Raw genomic sequence first — 13,968 nt, 5'->3', positions numbered from 1 at the left:
ACTCACACACACACACTCTCACTCACACATTCTCACACACACAATCTCTCATATATACACTCTCTCACACACTCTCACTCACACTCTCACACAAACAATCTCATATATACACACTCTCTCACACACACACACACACACTTTCACACACACACTCTCACACACACACTATCACTCACACACTCTCACACACACTCTCACACAAACAACCTCTCATATATACACTCTCTCACACACACACACACTCTCACTCACACTCTCATACACACACTCTCTCACACAGACACACTCTCACACAATCTCTCATAGATACACTCACACACACACACTCTCACTCACACACACAATCTCTCATATATACACTCTCACACACACTCTCACTCACACTCTCACACAAACAATCTCTCATATATACACTCTCTCACACACACACATTCTCACTCACAAACACAATCTCTCACGCTCACTCCAACACACACTCACATATACACCCTCTCACACGCACTCTCTCAAACACACACTCTCATAAATACACTCACACACACACACACCCTCTCACACACACACTCACACATACAATCTCTCACAGTCACTCCAACACACATTCATATATACACCCTCTCACCCACATTCTCTCAATCTCTCACACTCACTCCAACACACACTCACATATACACCCTCTCACACGCACTCTCTCACACCCTCCAACACACACACACACATATACACCCTCTCACACACACTCTCTCAAACACACACTCCAATACACTCTCACACATACAATCTCTCACGCACACTCTCTCACTCACACACACACAATCTCTGACACTCACTCCACCACACACTCACATTTACACCCTCTCACCCACATTCTCACAATCTCTCACACTCACTCAAACACACTCTCCAACACACTCTCCCACAATACATTTTCTCACACATGCACACACACACGCACACACACATACACACACAATCTCTCACACTCACACTCCAACACACACACATACACCCTCTCTCTCACACTCTCTCATTCACACACACCCTCCAACACACTCTCACACATACTCTCTCATGCACCCTTTCTCACACGCACACTCCGACACACTCTCACGTATACTTGGTTTATTTGGACTTTCAGAAGGCTTTCAACAAAGTCCCACATTAGAGATTAGTGTGTAAAATTAAAGCACATGGGACTGGGGGAAGTGTATTGAGATGGATAGAAAACTGGTTGGCAGACAAGAAACAAAGAGTAGGAATAAACGGGTCTTTTTCCGAATGGCAGGCAGTGACTAGTGGGGTACCACAGGGATCGGTGCTGGAACCCCAGCAATTCACAATATATATTAATGATTTAGATGAGGGAACTAAATGTAATATCTCCAAATTTGTAGATGACACAAAGCTGGGTGGGAGGGTGAGCTGTGAGGAGGATGCGGAGATGCTTCAGTGTGATTTGGACAAGCTGAGTGAGTGGGCAAATGCATGGCAGATGCAGTATAATGTGGATAAATGTGAGATTATCCACTTTGGTAGCAAAAACAGGAAGGCAGATTATTATCAGAATGGCTATAAATTGAGAGAGGGGAATGTGCAACGAGACCTAGGTGTCCTTCTACACCAGTTGCTGAAGGTAAGCATTCAGGTGCAGCAGGCGGTAAAGAAGGCAAATGGTATGTTGGCCTTCATAGCGAGAGGATTCGAGTACAGGAACAGGTATGTCTTGCTGCAATTGTACAGGGCCTTGGTGAGACCACATCTGGAATATTGTGTGCAGTTTTGGTCTCCTTATCTGAGGAAGGATGTTCTTGATATAGAGGGAGTGCAGTGAAGGTTTACCAGACTGATTCTTGAGATGGTGGGATTGACATATGAGGAGAGATTGAGTCGGTTAGGATTATATTTGTTGGAGTTCAGAAGAATGAGGGGGGATCTCATAGAAACCTATAAAATTCTAACAGGACTAGACAGGGTAGATGTAGGAAGGATGTTCCCGATGGTGGGGGAGTCCAGAACCAGGGGTCACAGTCTGAGGATACTGGGTAGACTATTTAGGACTGAGATGAGGAGAAATTTCTTCACCCAGAGAGTGGTGAGCCTGTGGAATTCACTACCACAGAAAGTAGTTGAGGCCAAAACATTGTATGTTTTCAACAATGAGTTAGATATAGCTCTTGGGGCAAAAGGGATCAAAGGATATGGGGAGAAAGCGGGAGCAGGCTATTGAGTTGGATGATCAGCCATGATCATAATGAATGGCGGAGCAGGCTCGAAGGGCTGAATGGCCTACTCCTGCTCCTAGTTTCTATGCTTATGTTTCTATATACACTCTCTCACACAGTCTCCCAGTCACACACACTCACACACACAATCGATCACACTCACACTCCAACACACTCTCAGACATACGCTCTAACACACACATTCCAATATACACATACTCTCTCAGTCACACTCTCACCGACACATTCCAACACATTCTCTCACTCACACTCTCACACCCTCTCTCAGACACACACACGAACTCTGCCAACCACCCTCAAGAAACACACACTCAGACAAACGCACATCAACACACTCTCAAACACTTCATCTCACAATCACACACACTGACACACATACACTCTCAACTGATACGCACACTCACTCACACAGTCTCTCACACACACACACACACACGCACACACACACACACACACACACACACACACTCTCTCTCGCTCAAACTCACACAAATTCTCACACACACTCTCTCGCACACACTCCTTTACACAAAGGGTGGAATTTTATGGCCTTTCCCACCAGCTCACTGTATTTTCCAGTCTGCCCTCACCACAGTGGATTGTAAAATTCTGCCCATACGCTCTCTCTCAAACCCTCCTACACACACTCTCACATTCTTCATTAACAGCACAGTGTCAGTTACATTAAATTTGCAGCACTGTTATAACAGCCCATTTGGCCCAACTAGCCCATGCTAGCATTTATGCTCCACATTGAATTACTTTTACCTCATCCTTTTATTTTTCTTCCTTTAACCAATTCTTTCCTTTGTTGTAATATTTCTGCCGTTATTATAATGATATAACAGCTTCAGCTTATTGACTTTGTAAGGCACAAGGCACCAATCTCTCATAAGGGATTGAATAAACACATTGTGGCTTCATTTATTTAGACTAGGTACATAGGCAGAGAGCTTGAAGGCATCAGAGCTGTGTGTCTGCGCTCTGCTCAAAGCAGAAGTGAAACCAAGACTGGATCACAAGACACATTTCCCTTCTAGTGATGTCATGTTGATATCCCTTAAAGGCATCTCCTGCAACATCTCCACACTCCCTGTTTTCAATTTCTCTCTCATTTTCCAGTTACTTTGTAAATCCTTTCTGCTTGAACAACTGCTTCCATCTAGTTGCAATATTCCTCTGCTCTGTATTTGATTGTTGCTGCTGCTCTAGTCGCTCGGTTGCCGCTGGATGTTGCTGTTTGTCCTGCAGCTCACAGTTATTAAGTTGTCTGTGCTGTACTTTATGGACTCTCGATGCACAGGTGGCCATTCTGCCCATTGTGCCTGTGCCAACTCTTTGAAGGAGCTATCCAATTAGTTCCACTCCCCCTGCTCTTCCTCCCCACCCCTCCCCAAAGCCCTCAAATTCTTTCCTTTTGAAGATTTATCCAATTCCCCTTGTCAAAGTTACCAATGAATCTGCTTCCACCTCCCTTTCAAGCAACCGTTCCAGATTACAACAACTCACTGTGTGACTAAAAAAAAAAAATCTCCTCATCTTCCCCTCAGGTTCTTTTGCCAATTATATGAAATCCATGTCCTCGGGTTACTGATCTTCCTGCCACTGGAAACATTTTCTCCTTATTTATTCTTATCAAGACCCTTATCAGAGCAGCAAAAATATGGCAATTCACTCGGGCTTTCTATCTCAAGGCTTGTACTTTTAGCTGATGTGATGTAAAGCACTAGGCCAGGGAGGTATTTTCTGGAGACCTCACTTCTGGTCAGGCAGTGGCTGTAAGTGATGCCAAGGGATCATCAGGCCTCTTCCTTGGCTAACATGAAGTGGTTGCAGGAGAGCGTAATGAGCACCTTAGGTGGGCAGTGGACTGACCGAGGGCCTTCATAAAGGCCCAGGATGGGAGCTGGGAGAGGCTGCCACAGGCCCCAAAGCAGGAGACCCCTGGATGATCTTTGAACCAGTTTGTCTAGCCCACCTTTGACAGCGAATTCTCGAGAAACCACAGCAGCAATGCTTTCAATTTTAATGAATACAAACAAGGCCAAAAAAAAAACCGAAGGGAAGTTTACCAGTGAGGCACACCATTAATAATTGAATGGTGTATGCCACACGCACTGTTTGGGTTGGGAAAAGAGATTTTCTGAAGGATGCCTGATGCACTGTGACCTAGAAGGTTTGTAGACGCGCTATCATTATAGATAGACAGGCAAGGAATAATGAAAGAGTCTGTCCCAAACAACAATAAACCAAACATCATTAATTAAATACCCAGCCTCTCGTCAAGCTCTGCAGCGAACTGACATTGGAGGCTTCTCTGAAAACCGATAACCATCTTATCAAATCTGACATTGTTGTGGGGGGGAGGGTTTCACTGATGATGGTGGGTGAGGGTTATCAACTCTCCAGGATTGCCGTGGAGTCTCCAGTAATTGAAGATTAATCTTCAGGATGTGGTAGGGAACGACATTTGGAAGAAAAATCATTGAGGTCTTCGTAAAAATGTTGTGTCTTCTTCGTTTTCCTTCAACACGTTTGGTTGTCAGTTGTGAAAACCCTGGAGATTGGAGGGGCAGAGACAATTTGACTTGACAGTCCAGGGTCATCCAATCACGTCGTGAAGAGTCTCTTTTGCTCTCTGATTGGCTGTGGGAAGGATGGACGCCACACCAACTGACCTTGGCGGGAGTACAGGGATGGGGCATTTGGAGGCAGGAGGCCTTGTGATGAAACCTCCAGGGAATGCGTCACTGCATCTGCGAGGTTCAGAGCTTTGTGGAAAGCGTGTTTAGAGACGTGGTCACCCCGCAGCTGAAGAGTACGTGGGGAGAGAGGGAACGGGTGACCACCAGGCAGTCAGGGAGAAACAGGCAGGTATTGAGGGTGTACCCTGAGTGCATCCCACTCTCCAACCAGTTCTACATGCTGATGAGAGTAATTCAATAGTTGGAGGAATAGGCGTTTTTGTGGCAGAAGATGTGAATAAAACATGGTCCGTTGCCTCTATGGTGTTAGGGTCAAAGAAGCCACTGAGCGGCTGCAAAGCACCCTCAATGGGGAGGTTGAACAGCTAGCAGCTGTGGTCCACATTGGTATCAATGACATGGGTAGAAAGAGGGATTTGGTCCTGTAGTCTGAATTTAGGGAGCTAAATTAGCAAGCAGGGACTCAAAAGTGATCATCTCTGGATTACCCCCACTGCCACCTGCAAGTGAGTACAGAAATAGGAGGATAAGGCAGATGAATGTGTGGCTAGAAAGATGGTGCAGGAGGGAGGGCTTTAGATTCCTGGGACACTGCGACCAGCTCTGGGGGAGATGGCACCTGTGCAGGCTGGACAGGTTACACCTGAACCGAGCCAGGACCAATTTCCTTCTGGGGCAGGTTGCTAGAGCCATTGGAAAGGATTGAAAATTGGCAGGGGTGTGGGAACCAGGAGATAATGTCAGAGAGGAATACCAATGTGCACAGAACAGAGACAGATAGTATTAGACTGGTGAATATTAGGGTATTAAGTAAGTTCAGCATAAGAAGGAAATAATAATGTCTAAATCAGGGTTACAGTGCATGTTTGTGAATGTACAGATTGTGGTAAATAAGACTGGTGAGTGGTCAGCATGGACTACCCGGTGGAAATATGATGTTGTGGCGATAACAGAGACCTGGCTCAAGGAAGGGCAGGTCTGGGTGTTAAATATTCCCAGATACAAGGTGTTCAGGAAAGATAGGAGAGGAGGGGTGGCTGTATTGATTAAGGAGAGCATTGCAGTGCTGGAGAAAGAGGATGTCCCAGGGGGATCAAGGGCAGGATCTATTTGGTTAGAGCTAATGACCAAAAAAGGTGCAATTACATTGCTCGGTGTAGCCTATAGGCCACCAACTAGTGGGAAGGATGTAGAGGAACAAATTTGCAAGGAAATTACAGAGAGGTGCAAGAACTATAGAGTACTTAAAATGAGGGACTATAATTATCTGAATATAGACAGGGATAGTAGTGGTGTAAAGGGCAGGGAGGCACAAGAGTTTCCGAAGTGTGTTCAGGAAAATTTCCTTCAGCAATATGCCTCCAGTCCAACAAAGAAGGAGGCACTGCTAGACCTGGTTCATGGGAATGTGGTGGGCCAAGTAGATCAAGCGTCAGTAGAACATTTAGAGGCCAGTGATTATTGTATCATATGTTGAGGCTAACCATAGAAAAGGACAAAGAACAGTCCAGAGTAAGAATAATTAAGTGGGGGAAAGCCAACTTCAATGGGGTAAGAATGGATCTGGCCCAGATAAATTGTAATCGAAGGTTGGAAGAAAAATCTATGACTGAATGATGTTCTGCTTCTAAAGAGAAGATAGATCAAGTGCAGTCAAGATATATTCCCATGAAGGGGAAAGGTAGGGCAAACAAATCCAGAGCTCCCCGGGATACAAAAGAGATAGCGATTAAGATGAAGTACAAAAAGTGTGCTTATGACAGATGTCAGGTGGATAATGCAACTGACAATCAGGCTGAACATTGAAGGTTTAGAGTGACAAGTGAAAAACAAGTGAAAAAACAAACAACAGAAGCAAAGAGAGAGTGTGAGGAGAGGCTGGCAGCTAAAATAAAAGGGAATCCAGTAGTCTTCTACAGACATATAAATAGTGAAAAGATGGTAAGAGGAGGAGTGGAGGTGATTACAGACCAAAAAAGGGATTTACACTTGGAGTCAGGGGGCATGGCTGAGGTGTTGAATGAACGCTTGGCATCTGTCTTTACCAAGAAAGAAGATATTGCCCTGATCATGGTGAAAGAGGAGGTAGTTGAAACACATGAATGGTATAAAATTGATAGGGAGAGGATATTGGACGGGTTAGCTTTACTTAAAGTGGATAACTAAATAACTAAACACTTACTTTGGTTCTGTCTTCACATAAAACCATAAGATATAGGAGCAGAAATTAGGCCATTCAGCCCATCGAGTCTGCTCCGCCATTCAATCATGGCTGAGAAGTTTCTCAACCCCATTCTCCCGCCTTCTCCCCGTAACCTTTGACCCCCTTACCAATCAAGAACCTATTCTATGTTTCTATAAAGCACCAGGACCAGATTAGGAGCATCCAAGGGTACTGAGGGAAGTGAGTGGAAATTGTGGAGGCACTGGCTGTAATTTTTCAGTCTTCCATAGACTCAGGGGTGGTACCTATAGGACTGGAGAATGGCAAATGTTACACCGCGGTTCAGAAATGGGTGTAAAGATTAGCCCAGCAACTACTGGGTAAACAGTTGGATGCTCTCCCAAGTGCCTATTCATCATGCGCTGTAACCGATTTGGCTATGGAGGGTTTCACAATCAAAAGCCCAATGCTGTGTTCACCTTATGGGCAATTCATAAACAGATGACAGGAGTATTATAAAAAAAAATGAAGATTTGCTAAACTGTTATAAATCACTGTTTCGGACTCCACTTGAACCTTATGCCCAATTCTGGGCACCACACTTTAGGAAGGATGTCAAGGCCTTGGAGAGGGAGCAGAGGAGATTGACAAGGAAGTACCACAGGTGAGGGCCTAAAGTTACAGGGAGAGAAGCTGGGATTGTTCTCCTTAGAGAACAGAGAAGGTCGAAGGGTAAGGGGAGATTTAATAGAGGTGTTCAAAATTATGAAGTGTTTAGATAAAAGGAAAATGAGGAGAAACCATTTCCAGTGGCATGAGGGTCGGTAACCATAGGGACACAGATTTAAGGGAACTGGAAAAAGAGCCAGATGGGGAGATGAGGAGAATTTTTATTCATGTGTCGAGCTGTTGTGATCTGGAACACGTTGCCCGAAAAGGGCGGTGGAAGCAGATTCAGTCGTAACGTTGAAAAGGGAATGGGATAAATGCTGGAATGTTAAAAAAAAATGCAGGGATAAGGGGAAGGTCAATGGGGAGCAAAACTAAGTGAGTAGCTCTTTCGAAGAGACAGCAGACGTGGTGGGCTGAAAGGTCTCCACTGCAATGGACGATCCTGTGAAGCAGTAAAGGGATAAAGATATGTGGAAAAAATATCTGGAGGTCCTTCCGATCCTCTGAACCCTGAGGCAGCAAGAGATGAGCTAACCCAGGGAGAGGCAGGTAAGGGTGGACACACCATGTAGTGCCGTCACCAATACAGCTTTCCAGAGAGGCGGACCTGGGGAACATCCAGCTGTACTTAACAAGTAAACCGCGTGCACAGGAGACTCGAGAGCAGAACCCAAGTTAGCTTCGAGTCTCAGTGTGTACACCAACAATCTGCTTCATGACAGCAGAGCAGGAAAAATAAAGACAAATCTTTTCGAAGAAGGCTGGAAGCTGCGGAGTCTGTGGGAATCATTAACTCCTCTCCCGGGACTTTTCTTTTGGCACCAAAGTCACAGGTGTTTCCCAACTTTTCAGGGTGTAACCACGCCTCACATTGCCGAGGCCCTGCTGCCAGAATGCGTTACTGCCTTCAGTGCGATCGCAACCAGAGAAACTCCTCTGGTGTTTTTTTTTAAATGTGTGTGCAACATCTGTGAGGGGAACTTGCTAAGTTCTCAATCCATTCCCAAGACTGATGGGGAATGAGATAAACAAATCGCAACACTTACACAGGATGAGCACCAATTGGCTTGGCAAGCAGACACCGCAAGATGTTTTACCCTGCTCATAATTTAGTCAAAGAGAAAAGGGAAGCATTCGTAAGGGCTAGAAGGCTGGGAACAGATGAAGCCCGTGGAGAATATAAAGAAAGTAGGAAGAAGCTTCAGCAAGGAGTCAGGAGGGCTAAAAGGGGTCATGAAAAGTCACTGGCAACTAGGATTAAGGAAAATCCCAAGGCCTTTTATACATATGTGAAAAAGCAAGAGGGTAAAAAGCCAGGGAGAGGGTAGGCCCACTCAGGGACAGAGGTGGGAATCTGTGTGTGGAGCCAGAAGAAATGGGAGAGATACTAAATGAATACTTCTCATCAGTATTCACCAAAGAGAAGGACTTAGCGGTCAATTTGTCTCGGGAAGAGTGTGTAGATAGCCTGGATCATGTTGAGATCACAAAAGAGGTGTTAGGCGTCTTGAAGAATATTAAGGTGGATAAGTCCCCAGGGCCAGATGGGATCTACCCCAGAGTACTGAGGGAGGCAAGGGAGGAGATTGCTGGGCCCTTGACAGAAATCTTTGTATCCTCACTGGCTACAGGTGAGGTCCCAGAGGACTGGAGAATGGCCAACGCTGTTCCATTGTTTAAGAAGGGTAACAGGGATAATCCAGGAAATTACTGGCCAGTGAGACTTACTTAGGGAAATTATTGGGGAAGATTCTTCACGACAGGATTTACTACCATTTGGAAGCAAATGGGTGTATTAGTGAGAGGCAGCATGGTTTTGTGAAGGGGAGGTCGTGTCTCACTAACTTGATTGAGTTTTTCAAGGAAGTGACAAAGATGATCGACGATGGAAGGGCAGTGGATGTTATATACATGGATTTCAGTAAGGTCTTTGACAAGGTCCCTCATGGCAGACTGCTACAGAAGGTAAAGTCGCACGGGATCAGAAGTGAGCTGGCAAGATGGATACCGAATTGGCTTGGTCATAAAACTCAGAGGGTAGCAGTGGAAGGGTGCTTTTCTGAATGGAGAGCTGTGACTAGTGGTGTTCTGCAGGGGTCAGTGCTGGGACCTTTGCTGTTTGTAGTATGCATAAATGATTTGGAGGAAAATGTAACTGGGCTAATTATAAGTTTGCAGACGACACTAAGGTTGGAGGAGTTGCAGATAGTGAAGAGGATTGTCAAAGGATACAACGAGATATAGATCAGTTGGAGACTTGGGCGGAGAAATGGCAGATGGAGCTTAATCTGGACAAGTGCGAGGTAATGCATTTTGGAAGTTTAATACAGGCAGGAATTATACAGTAAATGGCAGAACCCTTAAGTGCATTGACGGGCAGAGGGATCTGGGTGTACAGGTCCACAGGTCACTGAAAGTGGCAACGCAGGTGGATACGGTAGTCAGGAAGGCATATGACATGCTTGTCTTCATTGGCAGGGGTATTGAGTATAAAAACTGGGAAATCATGCTGCAGCTGTATAGAACCTTGGTTAGGCCACACTTGGAATATTGCGTGCAATTCTGGTCGCCACATTACCAGAAGGATATGGAGGTGTTGGAGGGGGTGCAGAGGAGGTTTACCAGGATGCTGTCTGGTCTGGAGGTTATTAGCTATGAGGAGAGGTTGGAGAAACTCGGATTGTTCTCACTAGAGCGACGGAGATTGAGGGGCGACTTGATAGAAGTTTACAAAATTATGAGTGGCATGGACAGAGTAGATAGTCAGAAGCTTTTTCCCAGGGTGGAAGAGTCAATTACTAGGGGACATAGATTTAAGCTGAGAGGAGAAAACTATAGAGGAGATGTGTGGGGCAAGTTTTTTACGCAGAGGGTAGTGAGTGTCTGGAATTCGCTGCCAGAGGAGGTGGTGGAAGCAGGTACGATAGTAGTGTTTAAGAGGCAGCTTGACAAATACATGAATAGGATGGGAATAGAGGGATACGGACCCCTGAAGTGCAAAATGTTTTAGTTGATGAGCAATATGATCGGCGCAGGCTTGGAGGGCCGAAGGGCCTGTTCCTGTGCTGTACTTTTCTTTGTTCTTAATAATGATGTTCTGCTTTTGTTTAATTCCGTGGCTGATACAAACAAACAAGAAGCAGGAGGAGGCCATTCAGCCCCTCAAGCCTGCTCCGCCATTTAGTAAGATCACGGCTGATCTGGTCATAACTTGAAATCTGCATCTCGCCCACCCCCGATAACCTTTCACCACCCACCCCTTGCTTATCAGGAATCTATCCACCTCTGCCTTAAAAATATTCAAAGACTCTGCTTCCACCACCTTTTCAGGAAGAGTGTTCCAAAGGCTCGCAACCCTCAGAGAGAAAGAATTTTGCCTCATCCCTCTTTTAAATGGGCAACCCCTTATTTTCAAACAGTGACCCCTAGTTCTAGATTCTCCCACAAGAGGAAACATCGTCTCCACACCCACTCTGTCAAGACCCCTCAGGATCTTATATGTTTCAATTAAGTCGCCTCTTACTCTTCTAAACTCCAGCGGACACAAGTCTAACCTGTCCAACCTTTCCTCATAAGACAGCCCACCCATTCCAGCTATTGGTCTAGTGAACCTTCTCTGAACTGGTTCCAACACGTTTACATCCTTACAGCTTTCAATAACAAAACTTGCATTTGTATAGCGCCTTTCATGTAGCGTTGTGCACAACTGTTGTCGCCAAATTAAAGAAAGAAGGCAGAGGCACTGGAGACGTTGCAAAAAGAAATTCACAAAGGTGATAGCAGAACCGTGTGAGGTTACACTTGTCAGGAAAGGATGGACAGGTCTGGATCTCTTTACTCTTGAAAACAAAATGTGTCCTAATGGAGATCTTGAACATTGCGAAAGGTGTTGATAGAGTGGACACTGAGAGAGTGTTTCACTCGTTGGGGAGAACAGGACCAGAGCCCATCAATATAAGACAGTAAGAAACAATTCCACTATGGAATACAGGAGAAACTTCTTCACCCAGAGAGTGGTGAGCGTGTGGAGCTCGCTGCCACACACACTGGCTGAGGTGAATTAATTGTATAGGTGTATTTAAGAGGAAGCTGGATAAACATACGAGGGAGGAAAGGGTGTTACTATTGAACGCTCAGGCAATGCACTCCAGATCATCATAACCTGCTGCTAAAAAACATTCTTGCTAGTACATTCGAGGCTGAATCTAAATTATTAACAGATAGAAACAGGGCCGTCAGGTGAGATCACACAGCTTCCTTCAACAGTCAAGGGTGATGCTATGATCGCCAACCGTTCTGGCTCAGTTGGTAATGGTTTTGCCTCTGGGTTCAAATCCCACACCAGAGGCTGGAGCACAAAAATCTAACCGACGCTCTGGTGCGGTACTGCCTCAGTCTTAAACTGAGGTCCTGTCTGCTCTCTTCGGTGGATGCCTAAGATCCCATGGCACTATTTCAAAGGGGAGCCGGGGGTTGGGGCGGGGGGGGGAGTTCTCCCTGGCGCCCTGGCTAATGTTAATCCCACAACCAATACCATTAAAAATGATTACCTGGTCATTAGCTGTTTCTGGGAGTTTGCTGTGCACAAATTGGCTGCTGTTTTCCCACATTACAACAGACAGCCAGCACAGAGATGATGGGCTAAATGGCCTCCTTCTGTGCTGTAGCCATTCGGTGACTCTGTGACATAGATGACACCACCCCCCTCCCCCCCACCCCCAACCCCCACCACTGGTGCACTCCCCACCCCACCCAGAACAGAAAGACAGTAAAAACTGGGAAATAAGAACACTAGCCCGAACTGGTCTTGTATGCCTTAAAACGGAACACCAGGAAAAACTGGGAGGTAAGGTGCCACCATCATCCCCCCCCCCCCCCACCACCATTCCCGACACACTCCTCCCCCTTCCCCTGACCCCTGCAAATTCCGCCCCTCCCCCCCACCAACCCCCGACCCCCGCCACCCACCCACCCCCACCATACCTGTGAAGCAAACAGGACATTTAAAGGTGCCTCCCATGCCTTCGAAACTGTGCTCGATTAGATGACACTGCAGTTTAGCCGGTGAGTCAAATGTCTGGCTGCAAAGCTTGCATTCATGGTTGAGACCTTCCTCTGGTGGAGGGACAAAAGGAGAAAAAGAAGGCACATTATTATCGTTCAAAGTAATGCGTCCCTGTCAAGCCTGTCACCATTTCAGCCCACCAGGAGCTGTTCAATTACCAGCTGAATCACGATGGGTTTTTATTTTTTTTTGTACGTTCGTTTCTAAGGCCCATTAAAGACCTTTTTGCACCGACACCCACGGACTGGGATTGCAGAGGTGCACACCTCGGTATCTGGAACAAATCTCCGATCGCTCCTCTAACTCCCCTCAGCAACCCGAGAATAGGCACGCTCTCTGATTGCTTCTAACCCTGCTGTCAAAATAACCTCAAAGCGTTTGCGCGCAGTTCTGATCTGTGCATTGCAAAGAAAATGAAGAGAGAGAGGCACTGGGAGAAGGTGCAGAAAGAAAAGGATTCGCAAGGGAAGGATGATGACAGGAGACGAGAGGTTATGGTTATCAGGAAAGTTTGAACGGGCTGGGAGGTTTTCTCCAGAAAAGAGGCCGAGGGCTGACCTGATAGAGGTGTTTAGAATTATCAGGGGGGTTTTGATGGGGTACGAAGAAGCAGGAGTAGGCCATTCAGCCCCTCGAGTCTGCTCCGCCATTTGGTAAGGTCATGGCTGATCTGATAGAAAGCCAGAGTCTGCATCCCAACCACCTCCAATAACCCATCACCCTCCTTGCTTACCAAGAATCCATCCGCCTCTGCCTTAAAAATATTCAAAGGCTCTGCTTTTGAGGAAGAGAGTTCCAGAGACTCACCACCCTCTGAGAGAAAAAAAACTCCTGCTCATCTCTGCTCCAATGGGCGACCCCTTATTTTTGAACAGTGACCCCCCCCCCCCCAGTTCCAGATGTGGAGAAGATGTTTCCACTTGTAGGGGAGACCAGAAACAGGGGGCCACCAATGTAAGATCATCATTAATAAATCCAGTCGGGAATTCAGAAGAAATCTCTTTGGCCAGAGGGTGGTGAGAGTGTGGAGCTCGCTGTCACTGGGAGTGGTGGTTGAGGCGAATAGCGGGGATGCACTTTAACAAGAAGCTGGTTAAACACGTGGGGGAGAAAGGAAGA

The 13,968-nt window shown here is 46.1% G+C and overlaps 1 protein-coding gene across 7 annotated transcripts in view; it reads right to left on the bottom strand.

Annotated features, from left to right (window-relative positions):
• The window catches only part of LOC121279188 (zinc finger protein 521), a 547,824-nt gene that overhangs the window by 81,007 nt on the left and 452,849 nt on the right, over positions 1 to 13,968 (bottom strand). For all 7 annotated transcript variants that reach the window (XM_041190196.1, XM_041190191.1, XM_041190194.1 and 4 more), the window contains one exon: positions 12,768 to 12,899. In XM_041190196.1, coding sequence (XP_041046130.1) covers positions 12,768 to 12,899 — 132 coding nt within the window. The remainder of the gene's footprint in view (positions 1 to 12,767; positions 12,900 to 13,968) is intronic.

This window comes from Carcharodon carcharias, chromosome 6 (assembly GCF_017639515.1).
Source record: "Carcharodon carcharias isolate sCarCar2 chromosome 6, sCarCar2.pri, whole genome shotgun sequence".
NCBI classification, from domain to species: domain Eukaryota; kingdom Metazoa; phylum Chordata; class Chondrichthyes; order Lamniformes; family Lamnidae; genus Carcharodon; species Carcharodon carcharias.
This window is presented reverse-complemented; position numbering and strand designations above follow the sequence as displayed.